The sequence below is a fragment of the Leguminivora glycinivorella genome, chromosome 24, assembly GCF_023078275.1.
Source record: "Leguminivora glycinivorella isolate SPB_JAAS2020 chromosome 24, LegGlyc_1.1, whole genome shotgun sequence".
NCBI classification, from domain to species: domain Eukaryota; kingdom Metazoa; phylum Arthropoda; class Insecta; order Lepidoptera; family Tortricidae; genus Leguminivora; species Leguminivora glycinivorella.
This window is the reverse complement of record NC_062994.1, coordinates 9,750,875-9,770,332: the sequence shown is the minus strand read 5'-3', so window position 1 is coordinate 9,770,332 and position 19,458 is coordinate 9,750,875. Positions and strand designations below refer to the sequence as shown.

General features: G+C 39.9%; 1 protein-coding gene across 2 annotated transcripts in view; it reads right to left on the bottom strand.

The window, feature by feature from the left end:
• Positions 1–224: 224 nt before the first annotated feature.
• Positions 225–19,458, bottom strand: part of LOC125238686 — a 104,864-nt gene continuing 85,630 nt past the window's right edge. Inside the window, exons 4-10 of one of the 2 annotated variants that reach the window (XM_048146083.1) lie at positions 12,231–12,337; positions 10,202–10,335; positions 8,218–8,298; positions 4,404–4,553; positions 3,602–3,749; positions 2,701–2,839; positions 225–1,778 (exon numbers count right to left, since the gene is read on the bottom strand). In XM_048146083.1, the coding sequence (XP_048002040.1) occupies positions 1,600–1,778; positions 2,701–2,839; positions 3,602–3,749; positions 4,404–4,553; positions 8,218–8,298; positions 10,202–10,335; positions 12,231–12,337 (938 nt within the window). In that variant the 3' untranslated portion in view covers positions 225–1,599. The remainder of the gene's footprint in view (positions 1,779–2,700; positions 2,840–3,601; positions 3,750–4,403; positions 4,554–8,217; positions 8,299–10,201; positions 10,336–12,230; positions 12,338–19,458) is intronic. The other variant, XM_048146084.1, reaches the window with a different exon arrangement.

Here is a 19,458-nt window from a genome sequence, read left to right as displayed (position 1 = left end):
TTTAATTCGTATAATAGTATATCAGCATTTTCGCAAAAACGTTGTACAGTCGCCATCAGTATAAGAGCGTACTGTCTATTGCTAGGCGTTAGGGCGTGTTCAGATATACTTATATCTGATGGCGACTGTACTTTACTTAACTGTACAACTTTTCTCTTAAACTTGTTATCAAGTATATGTGGTTGTAGATAGAAGTATTAGATGTAGAATATTGTTTTTTTTTAGTCAAAATCTCAATATTTTTGAAACATCTGGCGCTTCACGCACGATGCAATATAAAGACGTCTATAGATGTCTTGAAAACTCTAACGCTATTACTTAAAAAACTTCAAAGTAATGCGAAACTGCCAATTAAAAGCGATACTTAGTTAAATTAAAAAATTAAAGGGCATCTTAAAATAAGTTAAAATCACTTTTCGCTTAAAACTAAATTCGTTGTTTGTCAACGAGGTATTGGTCTTACGTCTATCTTCTTTCCTTTTTTTTTACATTATCTTCGATCCAAAGCTAAAGTATTAGGTTTCTTTAGTAAGTACACAATAACTTCATCTAAGGAGATGACAACATATTATTATACAATCATATGTATTACATAAGAGTATCTTACTTTTGTAGTGTGCATAATAGTTTTGCATGGTATTTTCTCGGAAACGTTCGTATTTGTTGGGCTAGTTCGGTCAACGTTAGTCCTTCTTGTACTGAGACTGACTGAAATACCATGATATATTCGTGTGTTTTCGTGAAAATACGAGAAAAATCATTTCTCATTACATCTGTTGTCAGCCCATGACAACACGTATGTGTCAAACCCATTTAACATTTATCTCTTTACCGCCACAGCCAGCCATAGCAGATAAAATGAATCAGAATACCTACTTTCTAACACTGTTCTCTCCTTTTGGGTAAATAGTCATGGCGGCCAAATCCTAAATAGTGGAAATTCATAAGTTCTTAGATTGGTTTTCCTTGACAAAATATGATCCCCGTATTTGACTGACGAATGATAAGAATGAAAATATAGACTTCAAAATATTCAGTTTGAGATCTGAATAGCATTTTACCAATGCTCAAAGATTGAGATTCTTCATGACTGTGTGACTACATTATATTCATAAGATCATGCTTACAATACTTAGCAGTTTTTACAAGCCCTTTTGCTCAGAAACATTTGTAAAAGTCACACGAATCTAAATTCAATGGTTTTACCTCATTCGGTGACAGTCACGACACAATGTCGTTCATAAATATTTTAGTATTTTATCACCAAAAGTGGTTTGACATTAATAGGTATTAAACATTTTTTTTCGTTGACAAGTGGCGTCGTATATCTTTTCTTATTGATTTGGTAATTGACAGATCTCTAAGTCCTATAGTGATGGATTATACTTGGCATGTAAAGTTAGCTCTTATAATTCGTACCTGCTACAGGACACTCCCATATCCACAAAATTTTACAAGCCTCAATTTGTAAAATATCTGACATTTGTAAATATTTATACAAGACAAAATTTTGACCTGTAGGCGAAAATATCAGATTGTAACAAAATTGAAACTTGTATTAACGTCATTATTTTGAATAATCGAGCTTGTACAAACTGTTTACTTAAACAGAACTAATAATAAACTTAAAGCTACAAGTACACTACATCTTAGAGCAGTGGCGGAGTCAGCCACTATTTCTTCAGGGTACAGAACTATTGGACTCGAGTCTGTGTCCTCGGTGTCTTCTAGCCGCTGATTCGCCACTTTCAAGTTCTTGAGAAGAGCTAGGACGTCTTCTGCAAATAAATATTCTTGATTAAAATCATATTCAGTCAAGTAGAACTTGTAAGGCCTCATTTTATAAAGATAAGATAAGATAAGATAAAATTTATTTCAAGAAAAATGTCTAAAATCAAAATAATTACAATACTCTTAAATAATGCTTAAAAACTATAAATATAGGTACAAACATGGTTTAGAAAGACATAAATTATAAATTGACAATAATATGAGGAAACCGGACTAATTCCAACAAGGCCTAGTTACCACCCGGGTTGGAAGGTCAGATAGCAGTCGCTTTCGTAAAACTAGTTGCCTAAGCCAAATCTTGGGATTAGTTGTCAAAGCTGACCCCAGGCTCCCATGATCCGTGGCAAAAATGCCGGGATAACGCAAGGGGGATGAAATGGTGTAGCGGTCGAGACTATCTACTCATTTCAGTTCTGTACGATCTACGTTTTATAAATATTTTGGAGCTTTATTTTAAGCTTGATGAATAATTTATAACCTATGCCATTCTCAACCACGAGATAGGTACCATTAATGGTTTCCATAAGGACGCTCTAACAAGCAATTTGTACAAAAATACAAGTAAATTTAGTTTTTATGGTAAGTGACAATGCCGTTAATTTAGCTTAAGAGCTTCTCAAATTATATTTAAAAACAGAATATAAAATTCTGTATAAAATCACTTGCAAGCGACATCATTACTTTATAAATATTTTTCCCTATATTTTGCGTCGACGATTTTGTAATAAATTCAAAACAGTTTCAAGATTTCTTTAATTTTTTTTTTTATAAACGTGTGTATGTATTTATTAAACGAACAAAAGCGTAGAGGTCCATAAATGCCCCTGACGACCTGATATAAATATGTACTTTATAAATTCTTTCTAATTTTTTTTTCAGATGACGCACCATATGCGTCACGACCATTACCTGCCTGTTTCTCGCCCTCCTTCCAATCAACCTTAATAAAGGTTGTCAGAGACACCTCATACACCTTGTTGGAGTTGTCTCCGGAGGCTATGGATCTGCGCCGGCGTCCGTAGCCGGTTACTCCGTTGGTACATTGTACCTGAAATATAAAATTAGCTTGTTTTAAACAACTGTTAGTGGGTAATTAATACATTTTTAATTTTGAATATAATGAGCATCCTTGTAGATAAAGTAATTGAAACGAAAATCATCTGGAGTGATGATTAATTTCGCACGGCTTTCGGCAACAACTTATTATTTAATTACTAGCTTTTACCCGCGGCTTCGCACGCGTTAAAAAGTGACAAAAACCTATGTCACTTTCCATCCTTTCATAGTCCATAGTCCATTCCACTTAAAAAATCACGTTAACTTGCTCCGTTTTGCCGTGAGAGACGGACAAACAAATAGACACACACACTTTCCCATTTATAATATTAGTATGGATATTTATTCAGTAAAAATGAGCATGTTAATTAAAAATCTTTTGATTAAAAATATACATCTTTTCAAAAATCCGGCAGGACTTGAACTGCGACCTTCTCGAATTCTGGTCCAGCCGCTCTGACTAAGTAAAATCACCGTATAGGTACAGTCAACCAATTGGAACCCTAGGGCACTCTATAACCATGTTAAAAAAACAAGCAGGAAGAGATTTCTTACAATTTGAGTTATAACGTCACTGTGACATAGTTTTCCCGGTTCCGATTGGATGACTGTACTTAACACTTTCCCAGCCTGTGACACAGTATAATAAAGAGTACTGTCGTACTATTTGCTTAGGTGTAACTAAATCCAAATCCAATCGAGCTAGACTATCAAAATGTCCTCTTATGTTATGATACTTATGATAATCACTTACCCCTTGACATTTATCGAGGCACACAGTAACGGTTCCCTTGAACTGCACATAAGACGTGTCAGGGAACTTGAACGCCCTGAACTTGGCTGCCAGCACTCCATCGTCCGTCGTTACGAAGTTGTCGAAGAGGTACGGGTCGACGGAACAACTGAATAGATGAAAATTCGAAATAAGAACAGAAATTAAAGAAGATTTGAATGATTTAAAAAGATTTGGATGATAATTGATGACTTTCACAATAAAAGGGGGGGATATCAACTCATTTGACGTTTCACGCTAATTCTCCGTTGATGCGTATCATGGGTTCACACAACTAGGTAAACTGTCCACTTCATCCACATCTAGGGCTAGTATAATCCTAGGTAAACGCACATATGCGTTCTTGGCACTAGAAATTTGCTGTTCCTCTCTCGTGCCTGTTATTGGCCTTATAGGTACATCATCATCATCATCATCATTTCAGCCGTTAATCGCGCACTGCTGAGCATAGGCCTCCCTTCGTGTACGCCACTTATCCCGGTCCTGTGTGCGTAGCCGAATGCACAAACGCTCACGAAACGCTCACGATAATATTTCTTGTCTATATCGTTCTTGCGTATTGGCGCGACGGAGCCAGACTACCTTTCTGCGGCGTTTCGATTTCGTTTCGCGTCGTAGAAATGCCATTCGGCTACGGGGCCAGGGCTAATCTCATCCAGAGTTGTCCCGCAGTTTGTCGAATGTCGTCCACCCAACGAGCCAACGGATGCCACGCACATGTGCGTTCTTGGAACTAGACTTGTAAACCTCATAAATCTCTTACCCATTAAATATAATAGTCTCCTGCTGCTTCCCAGTGTCAGTAACATGCATGTAGTTGATCAGGAGACCATAGACAGACTTGGATTTCTCGTCCAGGTTGATTTCCATGGACAGAGGCGTCCCTGGACTCACGGAGATCTCTCCTGTCACTCTGAAATTTAAAATTGTATACATATTATCTATAATATACATATATTTACGTATGTCTTTTTATAATAAACTATTTTTTGCCCGCGGCTTCCCATCGTCAAATTCTAAAATTGCGAAATGCTCTATACAAACTCATCCCGTTTTAGGGAAGTGGGTTAGAAAGAGACAAAAACTAGCCTATTTCACTATCCATCCCTTCAACTATCTCCACTTAAAATAAATTTATAGTTTAAAAAACACTAGAAAAACACGATTTTATCAATGCATGTAAAAGCCAAAAATAAATTATGGATCGTTCAAGTTGTCTCTATTTCTGGGATGAAGAGTAAACTATGTGCTTTTAATTATAATATTTGATTCCCACGCTTTTTTATATACTATACTACGTTAATCTTTCTTTTTTGCGGGGGGCTTCGCCCCCGAGCCCCCCTTTATTTGCTCTCAAGGGTCACAAGAAAACCCTAACCCAACTTATTTTAAATATTACGTTGATCTTTCTTTTATGCGGGGGGCTTCGGCCCCCGAGCCCCCCTTTATTTGCTCTGGAGGGAAACAAGAAAACCCTAACCCAACTTATTTTAAATACTACGTTGATCTTTCTTTTATGCGGGGGGGCTTCGCCCCCCGAGCCCCCCTTTTATTTATTTGCTCTTGAGGGTCACAAGAAAACCCTAAACCAACTTATTTTAAATACTACGTTGATCTTTCTTTTGTGCGGGGGGCTTCGTCCCCCGAGCCCCCCTTACTTTTGCTCTAAAGGGTCACAAGAAAACCCTAACCCAACTTATTTTAAAAACTGCGTTGATTTTTCTTTTTTGCATGGGGCTTCGCCCTCCGAACCTCCCTTAGTTTTGCTCTTAAGGTTCACAAGAAAACCCTAACCCAACATTATAAATATTACGTTGATCTTTCTTTTATGCGGGGGGCTTCGGCCTCCGAGCCCCCCTTTATTTGCTCTGGAGGGAAACAAGAAAACCCTAACCCAACTTATTTTAAATACTACGTTGATCTTTCTTTTATGCGTTTTATTTATTTGCTCTTGAGGGTCACAAGAAAACCCTAAACCAACTTATTTTAAATACTACGTTGATCTTTCTTTTGTGCGGGGGGCTTCGTCCCCCGAGCCCCCCTTACTTTTGCTCTAAAGGGTCACAAGAAAACCCTAACCCAACTTATTTTAAAAACTGCGTTGATTTTTCTTTTTTGCATGGGGCTTCGCCCCCCGAACCTCCCTTAGTTTTGCTCTTAAGGTTCACAAGAAAACCCTAACCCAACATTATAAATATTACGTTGATCTTTCTTTTATCAGGGGGGCTTCGCCCCCCGAGCCCCCCTTACTTTTGCTCTTAAGGGTCACAAGAAAACCCTAACCCAACTTATTTTAAATACTACGTTGATCTTTTTTTATGCGGGGAGCTTCGCCCCCCAAGCCCCCTTAGTTTTGCTCTTAAAGGTTACAAGAAAACACTAACCCAACTTATTTTAAATACTACGTTGATCTTTCTTTTTTGCGGGGGCTTTGCCCCCGCCCCAATTTTGGTTTTGTTATCAATTTTTAAGGGTCGCAAGAAAACCCTAACCTACTCGTAACTTAGGCCTTGCTTCGCTTCGGTCAATAATAGGTTTGTTATAACGTTTAAAACGTAACGTTCAAAGTTCATTAAGTACGTGGCCTTTCTCACAAGCGCAAACACAACTATGATATGATATGCCATCATGGAATGCCAGTGCCTATCTTCGGGCTTCATTATCAGACATTGAAACCTAATCGTGGTCATAGTTCATTACAAGACTTTTCTAAGAAACCCAAAAACAGCTATGATGCGAAGTTCCATCATGTAGTTCCAGTTCATATCTTCCGGCTCCATCATCAGACCTTGAAACCTAATCGTAGTCAAAGTTCATTACAAGACTTTTCTAAGAAACCCAAAAACAGCTATGATGCGAAGTTCCATCATGCAGTTCCAGTTCATATCTTCCGGCTCCATCATCAGACCTTGAAACCTAATCGTAGTCAAAGTTCATTACAAGACTTTTCTAAGAAACCCAAAAACAGCTATGATGCGAAGTTCCATCATGTAGTTCCAGTTCATATCTTCCGGCTCCATCATCAGACCTTGAAACCTAATCGTAGTCAAAGTTCATTACAAGACTTTTCTATATGTTCCATCATGTAGTTCTAGTTCATGTCTTCCGGCTCCATCATCAGATCAGTTCAACAGTACCATATTATTGTATTGTCATCAGAACTACATACAGCTGCCAATTTTCATTACGCTACGACCCTTGAAAGATAGTTAAATTAGCCTCCTTAGATTCCATTACATAGTTATAGTTACATACACGACGACCTAATAAAAGCGTGTTAAAATCACGTCAATCCGTCGCTCCGTTTTGCCGTGAAAGACGGACAAACAAACAGACTCGCACACTTTCCCATTTATGATATTATATGGATATATAAGTAAAGTATGGATAAAATACAAAGTCACATATACCTACTATAGATAAATTAATCTCTTTATTTACATGAACATATTTACATAATTATATAAGAAACTAAACTTAAAAGCTAGCTAATGTCTAAAATAGGCCCTTGAGGCATTGTACCAAGGATACTGGCGACATTTCCTCGCTGTATCGCAATGCTGATACGTTGTGCGAGGAAGTCGCCAGCTCTTCGGTCACCAGTTACCTCAACCAGACGCTTCGATACAAAGTTGGATTTAGATATTAATAAATAAAATTAATAGTTGCAAATTGGCCTATCGCTAGCCGTGGCAAATGCCGGGAACCTCCGGTGATGATTAGATTGTAACACGTTCGGTCGTGTTGTGCGAGAATGACGTCTATAGACGTCTTGCGTTCTCAAACGTATTCAAACCGATCTCAGATTGAAGTTTCGGTATTTATTTAAGACGCTGACAACACCCAATGACCTAACGAGAAAGTGACTAGTAAAGAAAACGACGTACTCCGCCTAAAGGGTCTATTCGCATGGGAGTAAGTGAGAGCGTGATGTCAGATGTTCGTTGAAATATAATGAATAATAACATATAATTTACTGCCTTACTAAAACTAATAGTTTGTCTCAAAAAACTGCGCAAGTAACATAAATTTTGCGTAGTTGGGTGTTGTCAGCCCCTTAAGTATTATATCAGTATCACTAAAATTCGAAATTTTATATTAAAGGAAAAAATGGAAAAATTTACGCTTCCGGCGCGGCTCTTAACCAATTGAGCTACGGAAGCCACCGCCGGACTTCGCAAATCTTTCAATTCCCCTCCTTATCACACACAAATTTGGGGTGAAAATTGATTCACTAAAATTCGATTTCAGTTAATGTATTTTAGATATTAGTGTTTGGACATATTAGTTAAACGTTGCTAAGACACAAAGATTAATAAGACAAGTGTACATGTGCGAATCCACTTATCATTACTAATATTATAAATGGGAAAGTGTGTGTGTCTGTTTGTTTGTCCGTCCTTCACGGCAAAACGGAGCGATGAATTGTCGTCATTTTTTAAGTGGAGATAGTTGAAAGGATGGAGAGTGATATAGGCTACTTTTGTCTCTTTCTAACGCGAGCGAAGCCGCGGGCAACTGCTAGTAAGAAATATTTTTAGGGTAATTGAATTTTTTGTCTAATAAAAAATACTTACTGCTGCCCATTTTGCTTGACAACAGCCGCTAGGATGGGATCAGGCCCATAACCTTGTTTGTTTCTAGTGATGTTTATTACACTGCAACAAATAATGATATTAAATAATAAATAAATATTATAGGACATTCTTACACAGATTGACTGAACTCCACGGTAAGCTCAAGAAGGCTTGTGTTGTGGGTACTCAGACAACGATATATATAATATATATAAATACTTATATACATAGAAAACATCCATGACTCAGGAAAAAATATCTGTGCTCATCACACAAATAAATGCCCTTACCGGGATTCGAACCCGGGACCGCGGCGCAGCAGGCAGGGTCACTACCGACTGCGCCAGACCGGTCGTCAAAATAATAAATAATAATCTAATAATAGATTAATAGTCTATCAATTTAAAATTTATAAGACAGCGAGCATAAAACAGCGCAACAATTATACTAACGGTATTCCAAAATAAATAAATATTGGGGACACCTTACACAGATCAACCTAGCCCCAAACTAAGTAAAGCTTGTACTATGGGTGCTAGGCGACGATATACATACTTATATAGATAGAAAACATCCATGACTCAGGAACAAATATCTGTGCTCATCATTCATCACACAAATAATAAAATATAAATAGTAATTGTACCTTAAAATTATTTGCGACAATAAATGACTTTTTTTTTTAATAAATGCCCTTACCGGGATTCGAACCCGGGACCGTGGCTTAGCAGGCAGGGTCACTACCAACTACGCCAGACCGGTCGTCAATAAAAATAAATTCTTACGCCGTGGCTTGCGTGGGCGACGGTCGCGCGATGGTCGCGCGACGGCGATGCGACGCATACGAAATCAAACCTTATCGATATGGAAGTAAGACGTACGATAGTATAGACACGTGTAGTACGGTAGTATGAGGTGTACGTTATGAAAGTGTGTGAAGCGAAAGTGATTTGTCAGGATCGTAGTAAATAGTAATCCGTGATCTCTGCCTACCCCTCTGGGAAACAGGCGTGATTGTATGTATGTATGTAAGTATGAGACGCGACGGCGACGGTCGCGCGACCGTCGCCCACGCAAGACACGGCGTTGGTGTATGTAATGATATTCTCTAATTGGGCGTTTGGCGGAACGGGTGAGCATGCGTACATTTTAAACAGCGTCGACTCAGGACACTGGTATGAGCTTCAATTGTTTGACATGCACGCCGCACTCCCGCTCCGTGCCACGTTGCACGCCCAATATGAGCGTGCATTCAGACCGCACACTTACGGCCCGGCCACGACATTGGTCTAAGCGCGACAGCGGTCAGCGGCAACCATACGTGCGAATGAAAAGTCCCATCGCTGTGTCTCGCTCCAATGTCGGCCGCCGCTCCCCGCTGTCGCGCTTAGACCAATGGCGTGGCTGAGCCGATATCACAGAATATATAATAGTACAAGTACAGAAGGCCCACTGCTTTGATGTAAAATGCCGCCTTTTTAAATGTCCACAAAATTCTAACAAAGAAACGAGCCACACGTGCGCTGCGAACGGCTATAGGGTTGCCTATGGATTAAAACGAATTAATACACTCAGAAAAAATGTTATACTATAATATTCAAATCTTGGGTACTTTCTAGGTATAAATACAGTATTTATATTTTTTGTTTAAGCTCCAACATCACAAGCCTTATTTAACTTTTCCGTGGGACTTAATCAATAGTAGATCTGTGTAAGAATGTCCTATGGTATTTATTTCATTCAAAATTTCTATTCAACTAAGCGCCGTTAGACATTCCACACGCGGACATCGCATATAAACCTTAAAAAAAAACCTCGCGACATAAAGTAAGAAATGTAATAATAGAAAATGCGAACGTGCGTTTCGTGAGAACGCGCGCCACCCCTGAGTAGGCCGCGAACTCGCGGCCGCCAGCATGTACTTGTACTACTTGTAGCGCCGCGATAGAATCGCGGAGTGAGCCGCCCCTGCCGATATACTTACTCAGGCTCAATGAGGTCTAAAGGGAAGTCCACAGCCCTAGCGACGCGTTTCCCAGCAGCCACGCAACGCACCGTGTGCGTTTCGCGACCGCCTGCCGTTTCTATCACGATCTTGTGGTAAAACGTGCGTTTGCCCTGGAAAATAATAATAAGTAAGTAAGTCTATTGAAATTATAAAGTGAAATAGATATCTAAACAGGGTGCGTAGCCAAATGGCACAAACGCTCACGAAACGAAACGCTAATAGATATCTATCTCTATCGCTCTTGCGTATTGGCGCGACAGAGCCAGACTAACTTTCGCGGCGTTTCGTTTTCGTTTGGCGTCGGAGAAATGCCATTCGGCTACGGGGCCAGTAAAGAAAAGTAACTTTTTACTAAGAAATTCTAATTATAACTGAAATCAAACTCAAAAATAAAGATTTAATTTATGGAATATCCGTAACACGCACTAGCACTGAATGTGTTAATAAAAAGTTTTTTTTTTTAATTTCATTTTGGCACAAGCTTTTATCGCCGACCTGTACCTTTCTTTCAACAGTCATCTACTGCTCTCCGAGACGTTTCTAAAAACCCCTTACTCGATGGGGATACGACGTTTCATAACAGAGTTCCTATGACCATCTTCCTGCTCCATCATCAGATCAACTCCATGATACCATAATGTTGCATTGTCACGTGATTTGCATATCTGTGCAAAATTTGAGCTCAAACGGAAACCGGAAAGTGGGTCAAAAGCTTCTACGTTTTGACGCACACTAACATACTAACAAGGCAAGTTGAATAAAAGCTTGTAAAAAGTACAAAATACGTAGGTAGACGTACATTGACGTCTTGCGCATTAACGTGTTAATAAAATATTGTGTCAGGAATTGGACCAAGAAATTCAATTTTCAAAGAAAAGTGTGAAATATCTCAGAAATATCCTTAATTCGGTTACTCCGTACCTTTGCTCATAATTCTATTATTTCTGAAAGGTTTGAGGAGATAAGGTGTGACGTGACATAAATTTTAATGCAGTAAAATCTTTCATTTTTACGTTAGACCTTTTTACGCCATCGCTTTATTTTCGTAGGTTGGCTATTTCCAGGGAGATGTAGCGACACTAGCGACATCGTAAAGGGAGCGCGGGACCGTGAGACAAGTGCACTACTTAACTAATAATTAGGACCCCCTTTCACCCCACAGGTGTGTGGGTCCTGTCAGTCCAGGATTAATGTGACCACCGCCTCCGCAGGTCCAAACTACAGGTCTACACTAGTACTTACAAGTTTGTTCAGTACTCTCGTGACCCCACAGGTGTGTGGATCTTGTAGATCTAGCATGAATGTGGCCACCGCCTCCACTGCTCTACACGATAGGTTACAGGTCTACACTAGTAACTTACAGTAAGTTTACAACTAGGGAACAAATCAAATTATTTTATTGAATATTTTTCGATTTGTTATTTTTTCAAGACGTCACACTACTATATATAAATTATAAATTGAAATAGATATCATACACGAAAGAAAAAACGGCAAGGCCCACTGGTGGCCGAGCCGGGAATTGAACCCGGGTCTTAGCTTACGCGGCTAACGTCTTCACCACTAGACCACCCGCCCGCCGTGGTACCCGACGAAATTTTCTAGTGTATGTTATCTCTGATAAGGCTAGGCACCTTTGACCAACTCTAAGGGCGAGCAATTAGTGCTTGCACCTCCTATACGAATCCTTTGCAGGATTACGATATAGCGAGAGCGATGGTGCTGCCATCTATACAACTAGGGAACAAAACAAAGAACAAATCGAAAAATATTCAATAAAATAATTAGATCTTTGGTAAGTCCAGAATTAATGTAGCCACCGCCTCCATTGCTCTACACTACAGGTTACAGGTCTACACTAGTAACTTACAATAAGTTTGTTGAGCACTCTCCTGACCCCACAGGTGTGTGGGTCCTGTAGGTCCAGCATGAATGTGGCCACCGCCTCCACTTCTCTACACTACAGGTTACAGGTCTACACTACAGGTCTACACTAGTAACTTACAGTAAGTTTGTTGAGCACTCTCGTGACCCCACAGGTGTGTGGATCCTGTAGGTCCAGCATGAATGTGGCCACGTTGTCCTCCATGGCTGGCTTGCATGGTTTGTAGTCTGGAAAATATTTTTTTATTAATTTTAGTTGAAAAAGTATATTGCTCTCCTTCCATAGGTTTGAAATGTGGGTGTTCTACGTTTTAGAGACGGATCTACACGGACAGACGGACTAGAGAAGGATCTAGGCCCATGCCACACCTCGGATAATGGCGATCAAATATAATGCAAGAGCGCGTTCCTATGCCCACAGTCTAAGCTAGTGTAGGTGAACGCGTACCATGCTTGTATGAGTGAGATAAGACGGGTTGCGTTGTTGACAGGTAAGATAAGATAAGATAAGATAAAATTTTGTTCATAGAAAAATATCTAAAATTAAAACAATCACAACTCTCTTAAATAATGCTTAAAAACTATAAATATAGGTACAAACATGGTTTAGAAAGACACAAATAACAAAAAAATCTTGTATGCAAAAATTTTAAGCAGGTCAACATAATATTATTTTACGCCAATACCTAAACTAAGTAACTTAATACTAATGTTAGGCAGGTGCACAGATCATATTAAACAGGTGGTAACTGTGTGGTGACCGAGGGCGGGTAGGTGGCGCTTTATACTGTATCCACGTCCCAGACGTCAAGTACAGGAGGCATCAAATTCGAACTGTCAAAATATTTTCCTTTAATAATATGACACTAAACTTGCTGGTGGCCCAGCGGTAACAGCGTGCGACTTTCAATCCGGGATTACCGGACTAATTCCAATAAGGCCTAGTTACAGTAGTAACCCTTTGGGTTGGAAGTAGGGATGTACCGACTAGTCGGGAAAGCCGACTATCCGGCCACTTTTGTAGTCGGCGATTAGTCGGCAAAAAAGGCCGATTAGTCGGCACTTCACAAGTGATAGAAAAACAGTACAAAGATAAATCAACAGCTGATGTGGTTGTATTATACCTACTTGTTATGCCTTTCTTAGTCAAAACAACAAATATCAGTCATCACAGAAACTAAGGACAATCAACTTCATAGGCAGGATCACTAATTCACTACCTGCTATGCCAAACCGGTTGTTAAAAATGGAAAATGTACATAAATATTCTCATGGACCTTTCAACCTGTAAAAAAACATGAAAAGCGTGAACGAAGGACCAAAGACGACATTCAAAATGTGAATTTAGTCGAAAAACTGTTTTCGCCAACTAGCCTACTAATCGGCCACCCTAGTGCCGACTAGTCGGTAGTCGGCCTAGTCGGCCAAATCAATAGTCGGTACATCCCTAGTTGGAAGGTTAGATGGCAGGCGCTTTCGTAAAACTAGTGCCTACGCCAAATCTTGGGATTAGTTGTCATAGCGGACTCCAGGCCATAAGCCGTGGCAAATGCCGGGATTAACGCAAGGCCGATGATGAAGACGACACTTAAAATTAACAAAACCTAGTTTAGTTGTCCTAGATATTTAGATTGCTCTGCAAAATCATTTAGTTTTACTACTTTTTCCCCTCACTAGCTCGGAAACACGTGTTTTGTCCTTTAATACCAGCGGGTAAAAACGCATTTTATCCACTAGTGGGTAAAGTAACTTGAACTTGAATAAAGTCAAATCAACTGCTTTAAAATTGATAAAAGTAGGTGAATCTAGTAATAAAGATGATTTACCACCTGTGGAACTACTGGAAGCAGTGATAAACGCATTTTTTGCGTTGTAGTTTCCTCGCTGTAGTGAGGGGAAAAGTTTTGTGTTACACTCGGGTGCAAATGTATTTTACTTCTCGTGTGTTAAAAAACTCGCAAGTTCAGGATTCTATTTTCGAACCACTCGCTTCGCTCGTGGTTCAACTATAGAACCCTTTCACTTGCTAGTTTTTCAATTCCACACTCGGCGTTAAAATACAACTTTGCCCCCTTGTATAACAAATAACTATTAACAATCTTCGCTAAATCATAATTAACTTGGTACAATTATGTCGTAAAAGTAACGAACACGGGAATGAGAGTGAGGCATATGATGGTTGCGGTACTATCGTGTTTCATTAACAGCTTTAACGTACGGATTTGTCCGCCGGCCGAGCTTCGGATCTGGAGGGCGATTTTGAATTTCGCACACGGGATTTTGTCACTAAAATACCGGTTGAAAACGGTGACTTGCCTATTATTTTCAGTGACAATTTTCTGAATTCGAACGCGTGAGACTCCAAAATCGGCCCGCTGATCCGCGATTAGCCATACACGTACGGATTGGTCCGCCGGGCAAGGCTCGGATCTGATCCGATCCGCGGCTTGCCCGGCGGACAAATCCGAGGCGGACATATCCTTGCTATTCTCTGTCAAACAAGTCTTTCAGTAAATAAGAACAAAGAAAACTATATGCATCCTTTTCTTTAGGGTGCTAGAGAAAAGTATACCTATAGTTTTTTTAGTTCTTATTTACTGACAGACTTGTTTGACAGAATATATTAACTAAGGTGCGATCAGGTTAAGGTGCGGTAAGGTTGGAAGGTCAGATGGCAGTCGCTTTCATAAAACTAGTGCCTACGCCAAATCTTGGGATTAGTTGTCACAGCGGACCCCAGGCTCCCATGAGCCGCGGCAATTGCCGGGATTAAGCAAGGAGGATGGTGTTGATTAGTAGCTGTAATGCAATCGACAGCAACGTCGCGTTGCAAGTTGCTGTCGAAATTCTGGTTTTTTAGTATGAGTACCAAGATTACATACCTATAAGTATATCTATCTATCTGCATTAGGGTTGCAAAAAAACGGTTTATTTTCTGGCTTGAAAAAAAAAACATGAAAAAAAACCGTGAAAAAAAAACCGTTTTTTTTCTGGAGTATGTTCTTTTTCTAAATTACGAAATATCAAAATTTGCAAAGCGGTTAATACTCTTATACGGTTTTTTAGACTTAATGTTAACTATTAAACGAATTTCATCAAATAACTTTAATTTCTGGTCTTATAATAGTAACATTTACGAAATCTGTAGTTGGTAGTTATCTCTATTTACTGTTGGCAACACCACTGCCTCTCCACCCTCCACGCCGCATCGGGGATTCCTCAATAAACGTTTGTAAGTAAGTATACTGAATGTTTATCGAATTAAAATGTACGTTATTGTTATCGAAACACGTTATAACTCACGAAAAACCGTTATTGTCGAATTACCAGACGACGAAGCTGCTGGGCTTCCATATCGATAGTGCCCTCACGTGGGGTCACCATATCGACGAGCTGTGCTCCAAGTTAGGTCGAGCATGCTTCGCACTCCGTCGCCTGGCTAACGGCATCACGCAGCGTAGTAATATCGTGCTATTTCGCGATCCTCACCTACGGTGTCGAGCTGTGGGCACGCGCTTGCCGTGCGAGTGTTCAGAATGCAGAAGAAAGCGATACGGGCCATTTCGGCGCACCCGATGACGCAACATGTAGAAAGCTATTTAAGGAACTAAATATTATTCCTCTCCCCTGCGAACTTATATACCAGGTAGCTCTCTTCACACACAAAAATTTAGATGTGTTCCGGCAGCGAGGCGTGAACCCGCACCGCGCCATGCGCAGCGACAACCTAAACACGACCTACGCAAGTCTGAGAGGTCAGTGTATGTGATGGGCCCGTCCGTATACAACAGACTGCCGGACACAGTAAAACAGGATGCAGTTTCCATTGTGTCTTTTAAGAGATGACTCCTAGATGATGACTCGTAGATGGCTCCTTGACCAAACGTTTTACTCATTGGACGAATTTTACGAGCTTCCTATCCAATGAGTTACTTACTTACATTTAATTTAAGTACGTACTTAATGTATTGTATTTTTATTAGAACATGTACTTGAATGTATTTTGACCTGTAACTCGATGTTATAAATAAAGTATTGTATTGTATTGTATTTGTTCATCTGAAAAAAAAACCATATTAAGAAAAAAAACAATGGTGTTCGGTTTTTTTTCATGTTTTTTTTCATAATTCTAAAAAAAAAATTGTTTTTTTTTTTTCTATTTGCAACCGTAATCTGCATAATAGGTGTAGCGCGTTCGTAACCATCATACACGTCTCATGTAAAAAGCGAGTGAAAGTGTTCCTAATAACGCCGCTTCTCACAGAACAATGGTTGTATGACTTGTATGGAAATGTATGGATCAGGGGTATGGTGAGATTGTTCTCTTGCGAAAGACCTGCTTTTGGAGCATTCTTATTTTGTAGGTTTAGAGCGGTTTCGAACTACGTACGAACTATGAGTACAATCCAGTGGCCCGTTTCTCGAAAAGTACACGCCTTGTATTACAAGTGTGTTTCCATGACAACCCATACGATTTGACAGTTCGCGCACTTGTAATACAAGGCTTGTACCTTTCGAGAAACGGGCCCCTGGTCTCTTTAAAGCAGAGTAAATAGGTGTCTCATACGTAAGCGTGCTCCACCGTAGACCGCATCATCAGTTACCATCAGGTGTGATCGTGGTCAAACGTCTACCTACTTATTCATACAAAAAAAAAGTCTGATCTAAATCTGTGAAAATAAGACCCGATCATCATCCTCCTTGCGTTATCCCGGCATTTGCAACGGCTCCTGGGAGCCTGGGGTCCGCCTTGACAACTAATCCCAAGATTAGGCGTAAGCACTAGTTTTACGAAAGCGACTGCCATCTGACCTTCCAACCCGAAGGGTAACTAGACCTTATTGGAATTAGTCCGGTTTCCTCGCGATGTTTTCCTTTACTGAAATGCGACTGGCAAATATCAAATGACATTTCGCACATAAGTTCCGAAAAACTCATTGGTACGAGCCGGGGTTCAAACCCGCGACCTTAAGTCGCACGCCCTTACCGCTCGGCCACCAGCGCTTTTCGCGTATATCCATACTAATATTATAAATGGGAAAGTCTGTGTGTCTGTTTGTTTGTCCGTCTTTCACGGCAGAACGGAGCAACGAAATGACGCGACTTTGTAAGTGAAGATAGTTGAAGAGATGGAGAGTGACATAGGCTACTTTTTGTCTCTTTCTAACGCGAGCGAAACCGTGGGCAAAAGCTAGTGGTCAATAAATCGCTCGCTTGAAAAACGGTTTAAAGCGATAAATAGACGTTTTTGAGTATTTCCTGTACGATGATCTCACGTTGTCAGCTGCCCGTCTGTTGGGAACCATTCACACGTCAGTCTTGTATGTAAGCCCTACGTGTCAATGCATGAGATATAGGCTTTGACTAGTCTCTCTTCAAGTCTTCATTTATGCTTACTACTTTGTAGTACTGTACCGTTACTTAGTTCATACATAAAATTCCTTATAAAAAAAAATGGAAATTCTGGGACACTTTTTGCTCCCAAGAAAGAATGAAAAAACTACTTAAGCTATCAAGTTCAAAACAATTTTCCTAGAAAGTCTTTATAAAGTTTTACTTTTGTGATTTTTTTCATATTTTTTAAACAAATGAAATAATAGCAGTTTACGATACAAGTGTGGAAATGAGGAAGTCTGGAACGGGTGGCGATAAATCGACACAAGTTACGAATTTCCTCTTTAAAAAAATTAAATCTATTTAATAGGCTACTTGCCTCCTAGTCAAGTCAGCTTCTTTTTAAGAACTGTCAAAACGAATTGCAACGTCTTGCTAATATGGAATTAATATGAAACACACATAATAGTATGTGTGTGTGTTTAGTAAAACGTCCCACTTTGTCGGTAACCAATAAGGCGAGATTTACTTGTATCTTTTTTTTTCATGAATTATTTATTTACATGAACATATTTACATAATTATATAATAAACTAGCTTTTGCCCGCGGCTTCGCTCGCGTTAGAAAGAGACAAAAAGTAGCCTATGTCACTCTCCATCCCTTCAACTATCTTCACTTAAAAAATCACGTCAATTCGTCGCTCCGTTTTGCCGTGAAAGATGGACAAACAAACAGACACACACACTTTCCCATTTATAATATGTATTAGTATGGACTAAGACTAAACTTAAAAACTAGCTAATGTCTAACAAAGCGGCTTTATAGCAATCGACAAAGTGGGACGTTTTCCCATGCACACTCACGTATAGTACCTATAGTCCACGACACAGCTGAATCTATATCCCATAGTCGAAAACTACGACACTCACAAGTTGTGGTCAAATTCTTGACCTGTCACCACACGGGTAATAATTGCTATAAATCAGTAAGAATCGGGCTACTGACCTCGATAATTTAATAACCAGCTGATTACACAATAATACTGGTAATTAATCTGTTTTAAACACATGTTTTGAACACAGGTTTAGGTATAAAAGAAGCTTATGTCGCATCTTGTACCTATATAATTAAATCTCATTTACGTTTACGCCACTTTCTATGTTTAGCAGTAACACAATGGTTTACTGCGACATAACGCATATTGCTTGGTCAGCGGCAACCGACACATGTATATATCAGGCATGTTTTATTAAATAAAGGGCTGGAGTGGATATACGACTCATACTTTGCCTATGAATCAACCATCCTCAATATTCAGCTAATATTATTACAATAATTTGATGTTTACGAGTAGGTAGGTACTAGCCCACCGGTCACCTGGGTGGCTAGCCGAAGCCATTCGGCTAGCCACCCAGGTCACCCTTAAATCTCTGCGCGCGAATGATGCAAATAGAGCAATATGGCGGCACAACGACCCCAATGACCACGACTACTCTGACAAGAGTATACGACTAAGAAGAAGAGAGGTACTAGCCCAGGACCGGGAGAAGTGGCGTACTAGAAGAGAGGCCTCATGCGCGGATCCAGGGGCGGGTCATGCCCCCCTCCCTCCCCCCAGGAGCCTAGGTTGGCCATATAAATAGATCACGTGACCCCCTGGGGCCTGGGCCTGTATCACGTGCTCGGGTATCAATATTGGCACGTGCGGTTAAACAACAACTTTGCCCCCTTTTAAAACAATAGTACATTACATCAGAGGCCGGGAAAATGAGGATTTCCGGCCAAGTGGGTATATACGGCCGAGCGAGCGTAGCGGATACGAGAGGCCGGGAATCCGTTTTCACGCCGAGGCATGTATAGTGCTTTTCTCAAACATACAATGAAATAAAAAAAAATGCTCTAAAGGACAATATTTTATAAAAAAAAGTTACTTTGCAGGCCTAGGCCTAAAAAATAATATGAAATCCCTTTACAGTCCTCTCGAGTTGTTGCGCCCAAAAAGCGATACTTCCCA